The 14,324-nt window shown below is 40.3% G+C and overlaps 1 protein-coding gene across 2 annotated transcripts in view; it reads right to left on the reverse strand.

Annotated features, from left to right (window-relative positions):
- Positions 1–14,324, reverse strand: part of ptgir (prostaglandin I2 receptor) — a 32,490-nt gene that overhangs the window by 13,428 nt on the left and 4,738 nt on the right. For both annotated transcript variants that reach the window (XM_077565276.1, XM_077565277.1), the window contains 2 exons: positions 14,147–14,202; positions 10,948–11,892 (listed from right to left, as the gene is read on the reverse strand). In XM_077565276.1, coding sequence (XP_077421402.1) covers positions 10,948–11,793 — 846 coding nt within the window. In that variant the 5' untranslated portion in view covers positions 11,794–11,892; positions 14,147–14,202. The remainder of the gene's footprint in view (positions 1–10,947; positions 11,893–14,146; positions 14,203–14,324) is intronic.

The following is a 14,324-nucleotide window of genomic DNA, read 5'->3' on the forward strand; positions in this document are numbered from 1 at the left end:
TCATACATTTTTTAGTGCTTGACTAATTTTTATGCTCAACCGTTACGGTGTTGTGCAAAACATTCTGTACCGTTAACAAGGGTTTTACGATTGCCACATTTGAACTCCTTTCCATATTTTTTTAAGGGAAAATTTGAAAAAAAAAGAGGAATTCATGACTAGACGTAAAAAAGGAACTAACAAGTTATGTACGCAACTTCTTTTCATACTTAAATGACTTAAATTCAGTAGGCTGAAGTGCTCCTTTAAATGTCACTTGCGCTGAAATAAAGCATGAGACCATCTCAGGCAATTGTGCCACACAAACACATGATGGATATTTTTATACTTCTCATATGTTTTTATTTGACGTCACGTGAGGGTGTTGTATTTCACCGCGATGTGTCTCGGCCAACTTTTTATCGGCCCAACCTCATAATAATGATAAAGCTGGCATCATTAAATCAAGCTATTTGCTAACATAGTGTTCTACTGATTGGTCGAGCGGGCACTAGGTAGCCCCCCAGGCTCAGACGGTCGCATCACACCACTACTTATTAATTTACATTACTATCAGTGCCAAAGAATTAGCTCTCACTTTCAAAAAGGTTGGTGACCCCTGGTCTATTGCAAGTATATCTCAAATCTAGTGGGATTCTGTCAGCTGCAATTGACTCAAGACGACTTATTTATTTACTCTGGCTTCATCTGCTGCAGAGGCCTCAAATCCAACATGTGGTCAAAATCAATGCACTTTTATTATTCGGTCGATGGAATGAACTTCTATTAGCAGATTAGGTGCAGATAAATGGTTTTAATAGAGGCATGTAAATTGAGTATGTGTCTTTTGGTCTGTCATTAACTCATTTGCTCCCAAAAACGTATAAATACGTTCTATTTTAAATATTACCATGCTCCCAGATACGTATTTTTTTAATTTTTTATGTTTTATTTTTATGCTAACATAAGCCTCTGAACTGAAGAGAATGCATGAAGCAACGGTAGTTATTACAAAAAAAAAACGGTCAGCAGGTGGCAGCAGAGTATAAGATATCAACCAGGGCCATGTTGCAACAAAGCTGTTACCCCTACTGTTTTAAACAGATTTGTAGATTTCTATATTCTAATGGTAATTGTTGCAAAACGGAAATAGATGGAAATACACTTTTTTTCCTGATGAAAGAAAAGACTATCATCTTTCTTTTGGTAGGTTCCATGTTTTTATAGCAATAGAAAACAATATTCTGTGGGCCTTGCAAAATCAGTCAAAATCCAGTAAAACAGCCAGGAGCGAAGTCACAAACAAAGAGGGATTAAAGTGAAATACGTTTTTAATCAAAGTCTAGTGGTTAAATATTAAAATAAATTAGGACAGGCAAACACCCTTGAAAAGTTTTGCTTTTTTAGGGTGTGTGTGTGTGTGTGGGGGGGGGGGGGGTGTTATCCTGTGACATATCGCAATCATTTCATCTCAAAGCAACGCCCCAAATCCTGTGGAGATAAACACCCAACATCCGTGCTAGCCTTGAAATTTTAAAGAAAAATGAGTCAACTTCTGTTGACTCATGTAGAATGCAGAAATGTCAAGTATGAGAAAGAGTGTTTAGAAATCTTTTTTGACCCATATTATATTGAACACATTTACTAGGAGCTCTGACAGGCATCTAAAGGTGGATTTACTCAAACTAGCTAAAAAGCATCCATACTGGACAATGAATTAAAACGAATGTGAATATTTTTGTGCGCAAGTTTGAAGTGGATTGTTGACACAGACACTCTTCAGTCGATGCAGAAGGCAAGCAAGGACATGAGCCACATTGATAAACGATATCAACGATAAGGATCTGAAAGGTCTGAGCATATAAAACACACAGTTGAGACACATCTGGGTAGAACGCATGACTGGCAGAACCCAAAATAATTCCTGTAATATTTTGCGCGATGCCAGTAAACAGTGAGCTCATGTGGCCTTTTCAACACACGCTTTGATTGACGCAAGCGCTAGCCTTTTCAGTAGCGCCTTGTGTCTTTCATTTTTTTTTTATGTAGTTGAAGCTAATTTAGTTATTGCGGTTGGTTGCCGAACAAGTTTCTGTCAGTCATGGACAATCCAGAGAATGACTACTGCTCAGTACCATCTCTAGGCAGATGAACAACGGTCGAGCTACAGTATCTATCGGGCAGGTTAGCTAGCTAGCTATAGCTTTTCACAATGTACAAAGAGTCCTACTACAATTTCACAAATACAATAACATTTTCACCAGGAACTATTTATAAAAAATGTAATCGCTAGTCATTGGTGGTTGTGTTATTAATTTAGCTAATGCTAAATGCTTTGTTGGTTGACAGTTCAACAGTGCTAAACTAAGACAATGAACTCACCATTATTATCCAATTTTGAAACACAGAACGTGAATGGGCAAACATAATTTACACGGGTATAAAACTAGATAGCTTTCTTCATTCATAAATATTCAACTTAACTTCACGTAACACAACGTACATGACAGTATGCCGCCGTCTCCCTGCATGAAATTATACGGTGAACTACTGAATTGTATGGAATGCTTATGAAATAAAATAAAAACAATACATTCAGCAAAATTATGAGAAGGCAAGTTTGCTGGTGGTCAAAATGAGTTTTGAGGACCAAAATGAAGAACTATTCATCACTATCCGCCATTTTGGTTGTTTACTTTCGCCTCGAACGCTTTCAGTTCGGAACTGGGAAAAAAAAAATACTCTGATATGTCTGACTTCTCGAATGCAGCATTAGTAGTTCTAGTTCCGGCATGACGAAAACATGGAACGCCAGCTAGCGATCAGATGCGGACGAGAAAAAAAACGTAAATGTGAATGTGAAAGTAAATACGAAGGAATTGAACAGTTAAAACTCCTTTTTAATTGGTTTATCATATGAATCGCTATGGCAACGGTGTGATTGACAAACACATGGTCCAAACTTGCTGACTTGACAATGTAAAAAAAAAAAGAAAGGGAAAAAAAAAATCTGTGCAAAATCGGGACAAAACAATCGTGCTAGCAAAAATCACCGCGACTCGAGACACAATAATCAAACCGAGGCTATTTCGTTTAAATGCAATGTCTGAGCATTCTAATTTAGAATTTTCCATCCATCTATTCATCCATCCATCAATGTTACCTTTTCCCCTTGATATCTGGATTTTGGCCTGTTTTGCTGTTGAGGCTTGAACGAATTAACAGCTTTTCAACAACGGGAAATATGATTTGTGTATTCGTATCTCAGGGCACCGCTGTAGTAAATGATCCGAGTCACCATGACAACAATGCAGATGCTATTATTTACTGCAAGCCAGTTTACCAGACACATTGCTTTAAAGCTGTTATTTTGAATGTCACATTTGTATACAGTGTCGCTTTAAGAAAGGGATCAGTCTCCGCTGATTGCAGTCTTTGCCCTTCGTCCATCATCAAAAATGTCCTGTTCAGCCTCTTTCATTCCCCATTTAATGCAAGCCTTTGAGCCTGCTAACCTCATTAAACTGATCAATTGTTCGAGACGTCAATACGGTCAATGGACAAATTGCAGGTAAGCTCATCTGCAAGTCAATGTTTGCAGCCATCTTCATACTCTTGGTAAACATCCTGAATGGAGGCTTAAATGTCCTTCCACAAAGAAGAGGAATTCCCAATTGTTTAGAACACATTACGAGAATCATCTTTCCTCCCATGGAAGCTTTTCTTTCTTTTTTTTTTTTCTTTTTTAATAGGCAGCAGCTGCAGGACAACAAAAGTGCGCAAAACAAAGACGACCTTATGTAGTGTGACTCTCACCTGAGCCACGCCTATGCTTTTGCACAGTGTCACGCTTTGCTCTTCAAAAATGCATGCATGGTTACAAATGGTTGGGAAATGGATGGAAATTACATAAAAAAAAATTAAAAAAAACAGTACTATAGTGCTAGTAATCTAGACCATGGGGATGGGAACCTTAATGAACTTTATGCGCTCTAAACGAATTATCAAAAGTTCTTGTGAGGAATCATTGTGGTTTGGGTACTTTTGGATTTTTTCGCTTTTCGGTTCCCAAGATGCTTAATGGTAGACTTTTTCCCATCATAAGGTAGCTATTCATTATCGTCCATGTTTTTACCACCCATAATACGTTGAGTAAAAAAAATAATAATTAGCAGTGTGTAAGAGAGCATTTCAATAGTGCATATAAAGTGCCTTTTAATTTTTTTTACATATTTGCTATTTCAACCAATTTTCCTTTACAGAACACACACATGCTTTTGTTTATATACATTTGCTTCCTGCTTAGCCTGTCAAGTCGTTCAGATTTATGAGGTTCAACTCTCCAGAGGAGGTTGCTATTTAATGCCTCCTCTTACACAATCGTATCATACCAAGAGCTCTTCAGCCCACACAAGGATCATTTCCCCATACTCATGTCACAAAACAAACGAGTTCTTCTTTTTCTTCTTGACATTCTTCGATAATTTGGCAACTGTGAGAAAGAAGGATAATGTGTGCAGCGCCGGTTGTGATGTATTTGGTGTAACAAGAGAAGCAGCAGCAACCGCAATGTAAATAGTGTGTATTTAATTTGGACTTGCTAAACAAATGACTGAATCGTGGATTTTTCTGTTTGTGGTATGAAGAAGAGGAGCAGTGAGAGTAATTTCCCCGCATCTGTTTGGTACATTTTGTTCCCTGATATTTGACGTACAAGACTTGTAAAGCATAATAACAGCATTTTAGAATATATTTACAGAAACACTGACGTAAATTGTGAGTTTCCACTCACTTTATGTGAAGTTAGTTGTTTTATTGGTTTGAGTCATTATATTAAATGAGTGGCTAACTTCGAATGTGTGGCGCACGAATGCAGCAGATCTCAAAGCGGGGTATGTGGGCTCCCTCTAGTGGTATGTGAAAGAATCACTGAATTAAATGCTCAAACTGGAAATTGAGCCTTGAGGCCCTTAGCTTGCGAACATCACGACCAAACTTTTTTTTGTTTCTGGTGTGGGGGATCGCAATGTGATTCCATATTTAGCGTTCAGTTGCATTTATCTATCAAATTTACAAGTCATTTGCATTCAATCTTATAACACATTTACCTATAATTCTGTATGTATCCCTTATGTGCAACTCTATTTGCTTTTTTTCACCTCAACCTCTCTTTACAAAACAGCCTAATTAATCTCATCACTGCTTCTATTTATCGTTGCACTTTTACTTTAAACTTGGCGTGCGTTCGCATCACACCACTCTAATTGAGTCAATATTGGCGTGCTGTCTGAGTCACTCACACAGAGGCACCACTAATGGAAACCTTTCATCGTGACACCAAAGCATTAATAATTTCAGTGAGTTTCCATCCTAATGATTCACATTAGCTAAACATATGACTAGTGAGGTCTTCAATAAAGATGGGAGTAGATTTATGAGTATAATCGCATCCAGGCCCTTTAAATAACACTTTATTGAGCTGAATATTGACTGGTGGTTGCCATGGAAACAGCGCTTGATGGTGCTGGTGGAGGTGGGCGTTCAATTAGTCTGTACCTGCCCCTAACGTAATGAGCGTGATGAGGAAAAAAGACAGATTCATTAGAGATAAATGGCATAGTAATTGCCTCCAATATCCCAGAAAGAGCTATTTAGTTTCATTATTGATTCAACTGTTGATTGTTTTTTCTAATTTATAAATGTAGACTAGAGTCTCTTCAGGATGAGCCCAATAAATACATTAACAAGGGTTACTCACTATTTGGCATGTGAAAGAGACATTTCATTAGGCAATTAAATGCTGCTATTAGCTTCTGATTCTGATCTATCGTGTCCAATGGGCACACTTCAGTTTTGCTGTTAAAGTTGTCAGTGGAACGGCTACAAAGTGTTATTCAAGTGAAGCTTTGTGTCTCCCCCTGTAACGTGATCTCTGTCACACGTTTTAAAAGGCTAACAAAGCTATAATCGTATTGACTTAATGGCACGGAATATAAAACGCTGCGCGTGAACGACACTCCTGTTTTGCAAACAAATCAAACGTTCTTTCACAGGCCATCTGCGATGACATTCAGCGGCCATTGGTTAAGGCGGCCTTATCTCTACAGGCTGTACGGTAATCACACTGTGAACGTCGTATACTGTATTGTGACTGTAAGAAAGGTAGCGGATGATATTTTACAGTCAAGCTGTTAACCTGACAAGCCTGAGAAAAAATAAGTGTCGCGATAGAGAAATATATTTTTTTAATAATAAGAATAATAATGGAAACCTTATTCATGCACACTGTGGCGGTAAGCTAATTAAGTAGCCACAGCTGACGGAAGCGTGGCTGCCAGTGTGCACCTACGGCCCCTCCGACCACCCCCAAACATTCGCACCGTCCATACACCAGTGTGAGTAGCACTGGAGGCAATGTGTGTGAAGTGCCTTGCCCAAGGACACAACAGCCGACCTTCTGGTTACTGAACGACCGTCTATACACCCTGAGCCACGGCCGCCATATTAGCGAACAAGAACTATTATTACTATTACTATTATTATTATCTGCAATTGGCTGGCAACCAGTTCAGGGTGTACCCCGCCTACTGCCCGAAGCCAGCTGGGATAGGCTCCAGCACCCCCCTGTGACCCTTGTGAGGACAAGCAGTTAAGAAGATGGATGATGGACTATTATTATTATTATATAGCATGTAACCCTGTTAATATAATTAGAGCTAGCCTATCATTACATTAGCATTTAAATTAAATGTAACTTTCACTAGGAATGATTTTTTTTTTTTAAGCCCCAAAAAAAAGTTTTTCCCGGTGCCTGAATAACTGTATTAGGGTTGGACCAAAGACAACAAAATGTGGATGTGAATCACTTGACAGATAAAATTGCTAAATAAATAAATACATAAATATATAAATAAATACTGGTGCTTAAATTGTCCTCCAATTCTGGAATGATCTGTGTATATTGAATACGACCAGTCTGTAAAAATAGTACCGGTACTCAAAACAAGCATAACACAAACTGTCTGAACATCTGACAATCATGCATTAGCATTATTAGAAATACAGAAATGTGTATTATCAGATTGCTGTGGCAAGATTTGTGTGGTTGTGGGAGTCAGTTGCATGAGGCTGATAATAACTGCATGTTCTCCTTGCATGCAATAAAAAAATTAAAAAAAAATGTATCTCTCATTACTATCGAAGTACTTGTCTGGTTTCGTCCACTGAAGGTTAAGATTTTCTCTTGACAAGCACACAGGCAGCAAGAAAATAAGACACATTCAACAGCTAGCCTAGTCTTATGTTACTGCAAGACTGTTTCTTTGTGATGCACTTCAAGTGGTTTCTTCATAGCAACAACAGGTTAAACAGGTGAAAACCAGGTTGTCAGCAGCCTTTGAGAATGTGTGAAGCTCTTCTAAAACCAAGATGCTGCTCTGCCTTGGCCTATGTAAGCACAAATTAGTAATCAGGATGGATTTTTTGTATTTTCCCCGGTCCAATCCAAGTCAGCAAAGCCATGATTTTCTGATGCAGGATTAGGATTCGATTTGGTACGGCTCAGTTCGAGAGGGTTGGATGCGGTTTGCTAAATGCAATTTTTTTTTTGGTCATTTTACATACATTTGAATGAACTTTTCAGGAATGCAGATGTGCCATTTCCTTCTAATATATATTGCTCCGATAAAAGACGATTTGATACGTATGTCGATAGATTTCAAAATGGATCGATTTGGTGCATTCATCACTTTAAAAAAAAAATACTTTTTCCCGGTTCAAACCAGTTTTTGTTACGCCCCTAATTACACTGGTGTTTTCGGAGCATTTTTTCCAAAGTGTCAGAGCCAACAAACACTTTTTTCTTTGTGTCATTTTTTGGCATTCTTATTGGCACCCATCCACTAAAGCTAGGACATTTGTTTGCCGTCACCCACGCAGTAATGTTAGATAACGACAGACCATTCATGTAGGCCGAATTAAGACACCTGTGTGATGTAGTGATACGTAAAGTTAAAAGTCCTGCTGTTGTTCTGTATAACAAACAGCACAATGGAATTGACTCTTTTCTTGGGCTGCGGCTATCAAATACTTTGGTATTTGGATATCCTACTGAAAATTCAATTGAATAATCGAGCATTCAACTGCTCAGATTTTGGCTCTGAGCGGAAGTGACAGCAGAACCACAGGAGTGATTTTGGTGACTAAAGCAGCACATTTTCATCAATATCATCATCAATAGGAACTGCAACTGTGTCAGGCTGTCAGCATCAAAGCGTGTAGTCATTTTTGGCATTGAAACTGCCTTTGAAAAGGAGTTAAGACGGATCCCAGCCAGCCCATATGGGACCCTTGCTTAGCAGCTAGCTGCTAGCCGCTAACGCTTGGAACAGAGGCTGGATTCTGAAATGTTAGTGTAATGAATTTGTTTTTTTTTGCGTCCTTAAATAGTGATTGAACATGATTTCAGGATAACGTTGTGTTGATGTTGGTGCCAACAGTTTGTGATGGCAATTTAAACTTTAACTGGGCTCCAACTTCCAGTTAGCGCGATGAGTCAAGACGGCCGTCACGCCACCGTGTGCTGCCATGAACAATTTAACAGAATAAAAGCGTACCAAGGCACTGATGTCCTTGCATTAGTGTATTTGGGAAGATTTCGTTTTGAAGTTGGCCTTCTCACCACGTTACCAGCATTACTGTCATAGTGTTGCTATGGCTAGCTTGACTTCCCGACAATACACACCGAATAAACAGTGTGGGTGGACCGAGTTTTCTGTTCAACGACGTCACATTTTTCTTACACATTCAATATGCTTTCGTGGAATACCAAAATGTTGTTGATTCCTTTCATCCCAAATACTATGCAACCTGATCCCTACAGCAACATTACTCATTCCCGCAAAGGAACAAATTGAGCAATTAATATCCTGCTCTGTTTAACATAAATAAAACCATTGCAGTCTGGATAGCCCGAATCATGCATCAAGTGCAATCATCCGTTTCTTCACACATGTTTGCAATTGTGTGAACCTATTTCATGTTGGTCATGATGTTGCAGCTGGCTTTCACACGTGTCCTTGCCGCAGCCGACCTTTATTCACATGGCCACGCCCATGCGAATAAAGGTCTCGGAAGTCATTAATCACCAGTTTCTAACGAGTATGTAGAGAACAAAAGGATCAGTTTCATAACACGAAGCAAGTCAGACAAACAGAACCGCTTTGGACCGTCAAGAGGCCGACAGCTACTTGACGTGTATGATGTCATGCTTGGTGGTCTGCTTTCCACAAGCAGAACGTGAGACATTGGGTGAGCAACAACGAGCAGGTTCAAGCACTTTTAATGCTTCCCGTATATAACCTGAACAGAAACTTCAGCAATTGAACTACATTCGTATTTACAAAATTGAGTTTTCCCGCGCTAAATATGTTCTGGCTATGTTCTGTTTTTGGGCATGCACAAGATGCTGATTAACCTGATGGACCTGTCATCCTCGGGTTCATTCTTTTTTAAATGACATTGTTGTCAAATAGTTCCACTTCCAAGATTGATTTGCATACACACACGCACACACAGGCAAAGCGCTAATGCGGCGACATGCCTAAGGCACAACTTTTTTTCCCTTCTTTGTCACATTGTGTAACTCCAACCACCTGCACCTAAACACCACCAAGACCAGGGAAATGGTGGACTTCGGGAGGACCAAACCTCGCCGTGAATTGGTTCACATAAATGGCGTCAGTGTCGAGATTGCACAGATGTACATCCGCTTGCCGCTTGAATTTCCTTAGAAGACTTGCATCTCTTGACATTTGCAAAAAGATGTTGAAGATAAGATGCGCTACCAGCCTGTGCTGGCGAGCGCCATTCGAATGCAGTTGTGTGGAACTAAGGGGGCTCGATCATAGGCACAGGGTTTGACGGCCTGCCGTCTTTGGCGGAAAGGACGACGCTGAACAAGCTGCAGTCCATCATGGCCAATTCAAAGCATCTACTGCACATTAATTGATAAGATGAGGTCACTTTGATCTATTGACAGACTGAGGTAGTCCTTCCTTCCTCATACCATGCAGTTTTTCCAATTCCACCCTAGGAAGGAAATCACATCTTAGGAGCTTACACACTGATCACCGTTCACCTTTTGCAGGTCCTTCAGACCGCGCTGGAATTTTGACATATGACTGTATTTTGAAAGAAGAAGAAAAAATAGAAAAGTTTCAGAATTCTCATATTTCTAAGATCTCCATATGCTGATCTATCTATCCAGCCATCATTCAACAGTGGTTCTGGTAGATAATCCTCTACAAGATTCTGCTGGAGAAATGTACAATGTTTTGTTATAATGTATTAAAAGATCACTTTGATTGTGTCACTCAAAACTGAGCCTTTTTTTTTTTTATCTATCTAAGGACGCTGTTGAGATCTTGATTGATTGATAGCTTCAGGCCTTGTAAGGTGGCAAAACAGGACAGCGGTGACATTAAGGAACGCGAACCTGTGAGCATCAATAACGATTATGCAACAACTCGGAGAAGCAAGATTCCTGGTGAATGCTTTGAGTCATGTGCTAGCCTAAACAGCACACGCTTCTGGCGTTCAAAAATTCTCAAACTAAATCTGACACAGCACATACAGGTAAAGTCTAATTTACTATACAAGTGAAAGCCCATTTACGCAAAAGTCAATTTTTTCAGTTATCGTTGGCTAATTTTTGGCCTTTTTTTTTTAAAGAAAAAAAAAAAAAAAGAGTATTCGACATAACTAAAATAATTTATTATTTCTTATTTTTTTCACAGTATCCTGTACTTGGAATCCTGTAACTTTTGTTTTCAACTGGTACATAGCAGTGCCAGTAATTTGAAATTCCCTTTAACAAATTTAATCCAACTCTTGCTTTCGGTTGAAAATATGGTAAAAAAAAAAAAAAAAAGTATGCATAGACACAAACTAAGTAGAGTATGTACTCACCGTCAGTGGCAGTGAACAGACAGCGAAGATGACCGTGATGAGCGCCAGTAACACCAGGTGGTCCATCTCCTCCTCGCCCCATCCGAACAAGGCCAGGCTGAACTTCCTCCTCCTGCCCGTGGAGCTGGCCGAGCCTCGCCGCATTAACTGGCTGCGGTGCATCTGGCAGAGGCTGGCGATCACCGAGCCGTTGCAGGCGAACACGGCCAAGATGATCAGCGCCATGAAAGAGGAGTACGTCAGCGAGAAGGCCTGCACCCGCTCTGCGTTGGCGTCCCCCGTTGCGTCCATGTCGATGAAGCACCACGTTCCGGGGCAGTACTGCCTGAACCTGCCGATACCGCCGAACGGCAGCAGGCAGAAAGCAAGGGAGAAGAGATAGATGGCCACGAGCGTCACCTTGGCAAAGCTTCGCCGGATGTGCACCGAGTAGAAGTACGGATGACTGATGGCCAGGCAGCGCTCCACGGCCATTGTGCACAGGATGAGTGTGGACGCCAGGCCGAAGAAGCTCATGGCGAAGCCGAAGAGCTGGCACAGGCTCTCGTCGCCCAGGCCGATGAGGGACACGTTGCGGGCGTAGCAGATGAAGACGGGCGGGCTGAGGAGACAGGTGCCCAGCAGGTCGGTGAGGGCGAGACCCGTCACCAGGATGGAGAAGACGGACGACGTGGAGCGGTGCTCTTTGCGGTGTACGCCCAGAATGAAGAGCGCCAGCAGGTTCCCCACCACGCCGGCCAAGAACATGATGATGCTCGTGGCCGGCTTGCTGTCGTCTTTCACTGTCAGGCTCCCGTTGCACGTGATGTTGGGACACAAGCCGTCGCAAGCCATGCTTGTGTTCATGGATGAGTCACTGGAGAGAATCTAAACGGCTCCCAGATGTTCAAAGAGGCAACAGGGCGGTCTTGGTTTCATTTGGAGGGCAGTTCTCACCAAAGTGCTCTGTGGGTGGGAGCAACAATATTTCCTTACCATACACGGACCACATAAAATGCTCTATAACCTTTACAGGTGAATTTGAATGAATTTTTAAATGGATGTCCAACTGCTAAAAATCCTTTATTCGCTAACAAGAAACTACATATGTAGATATGAGTCTGTTTGTGCGTCTGGCGCGCAACCCAAAGGAAATACACAAACAGAGGTAAACAAACCAGATGCAACAAAGAACCACATTTGGAGCGAGGAGGAAACTGTCACGGGTTAGTAAACAGGTTAACCTAAATGTTAAATTGTAAAATTTTGACCTTAACCCAAATTTTGACTGCATGTACTTTAACCCTGGAGAACCTAAGAACCCTTTTCTTCTTTGGAAAATTATGAATTATACATCAAATGACTGCTATTAGTTCACTGAACACCAAAATATATGTTTTTTCAATTTTAACCCTTTTTTTTAAACTAGCTCAGAGTTTATATAAATATATATATATATATATATATATATATATATATATATATATAAAACATACTCCTTGGCATTCTGCAACATGATATGAAATAGATTAACAAAAAAAACACAATTTGCTGAGAAGATGGTTTTGTTTGGATTGATTTCCAGCTCAACAAAACAGCATGTTGCCAGCCATCTTGTCACCACCACTCTGGCTCATGTAAGTGCAATATTCATCCACTAGATGGCCCCATGCAGGGGTCAGAAGTGGCACTCTGGACTTTTGAAGTTAAATTTGTAAAATAAAAAATAAAAAAGGTCTTTGTTATTTGAGTAGCAGAATTTATAGGGGCCAAATTTGACCCCGTGGGTTCTCCAGGGTTAAGCATACTATGTGACTCCTTTGGTCATTCTGTCTTTAATGTAGCTGACTCTAACCTCAGTGCCAACTTTCCTCCGAGAACATCCTGTCTGACACCTCACAATGGTGAGGTAGTGTTGCTCTATTGCTACGTGTTATCTTGGTCATCATGATGTCAAAATAGGAATGGCATGATGAAGAAGAAGACAATTTATAAATGGCACTTCGAAATGGATTCAGTAAGGCCAAATCGGGAATTCTGCCGGTTAGCTTCTTAACCTGTAGAAGTTCTTGACCATATAAAACACGCATGGTTTTGATGGTTTTACCCTCTCCAACACAAATGCAAATACTGTATAAATTGTATCATGTGTTAGATGCCTTAAAGAGGCGGGGCCTGTTGTGGTGGCGTCCGATGTCGGCGAAGGAGCTTGGCTCGAGCTATGGCGAGTTTGCACGTGAGTCTGTCTGGGCAGAGGCAAGAGCGTGCTCATTGTGTTTATCTTTTCCTTCTTCTTCCAGCAATCAATCAACTGAAAAGTGCATCAGGACTGTGTCTCTCCTTTCCCACATATCGAGAGCATTACAGTAAATAGCTATAGTGTGAAGACCTATTGAAATAATCCCTATAAAATACAGAAGTGGATTTAAAAAAATAATAATAATTCAAAACTGTGAAGTAGCAGGGCCACAGTGGGTGATATATCTTTGTTTTCCTAGCGACGTATTGTGACTGGCAAAACGATTAAGTGTTCGTCCACTAAACATTGTACTCACTCGTTGCCATTCATACATATTGCGTCGTAATAAGTCCATATTTTAAACTGAGTGAGTACATGAGTAAAATGAGACAAGATCATTATTACTTGTGATCCTTTGTGAGCTTTTTTTAATGTAAATATGCATCCACTGCTCTAAAGTACATCCGTTGAGTTACAGCAAATCCATGCAGGCCACTGCTATGGCAAAACTCCTTTGGTCAGCATTATTTTGCCCAAAACAAGCACGATCAAGCAAATGTAGTCATTGCCTAATCAGTCAGGTAAACTACAGTATTCTCATTAACTTTGTCTACAATTGAAAGAAGTTTCACATCACAAATTATTTGTTATAAACCCCAAATGCAGAACCACAATTATCAATAGAATCGTACTCGTCACTTGTTACTAGGTAGATTTTACAAGGTTCAGTCGCAAATCTGCCTCATTCTTCCATTAAAAATGAATGAATAAATAAATCACACTAGGAATTTTGAATGGCAAACTTGGAGCTGACAGAAAATATTAGCTTACACTAAAGACATTTCTTTACACACACTTGAATCACTGCCCTGTATTCAATATAAAACGCATATCAGAAAGAAAACAGAGGAAAGCGCGCAATTTCTGTCATCAATGCAGAAAGTCTTCAGAATCCAATAAAGGAGAAAAATGATAACTCACCTTCCCATGGTCGTGTTCTTGGGTGGTTAAGTGGATCGGTCCACATGTGTGCCACACTGAAAGGAAGGTTGAAGTTTGAAAGCAGCGCTCAGCAACACCAGTTTGACTGCTCGCTCTCTCTCTCTCTCTCTCTCTCTCTCTCTCTCTCTCTCTCTCTCTCTCTCTCTCTCTCTCCATC

The sequence above is a fragment of the Vanacampus margaritifer genome, chromosome 5 (genome assembly GCF_051991255.1).
Source record: "Vanacampus margaritifer isolate UIUO_Vmar chromosome 5, RoL_Vmar_1.0, whole genome shotgun sequence".
NCBI lineage: Eukaryota > Metazoa > Chordata > Actinopteri > Syngnathiformes > Syngnathidae > Vanacampus > Vanacampus margaritifer.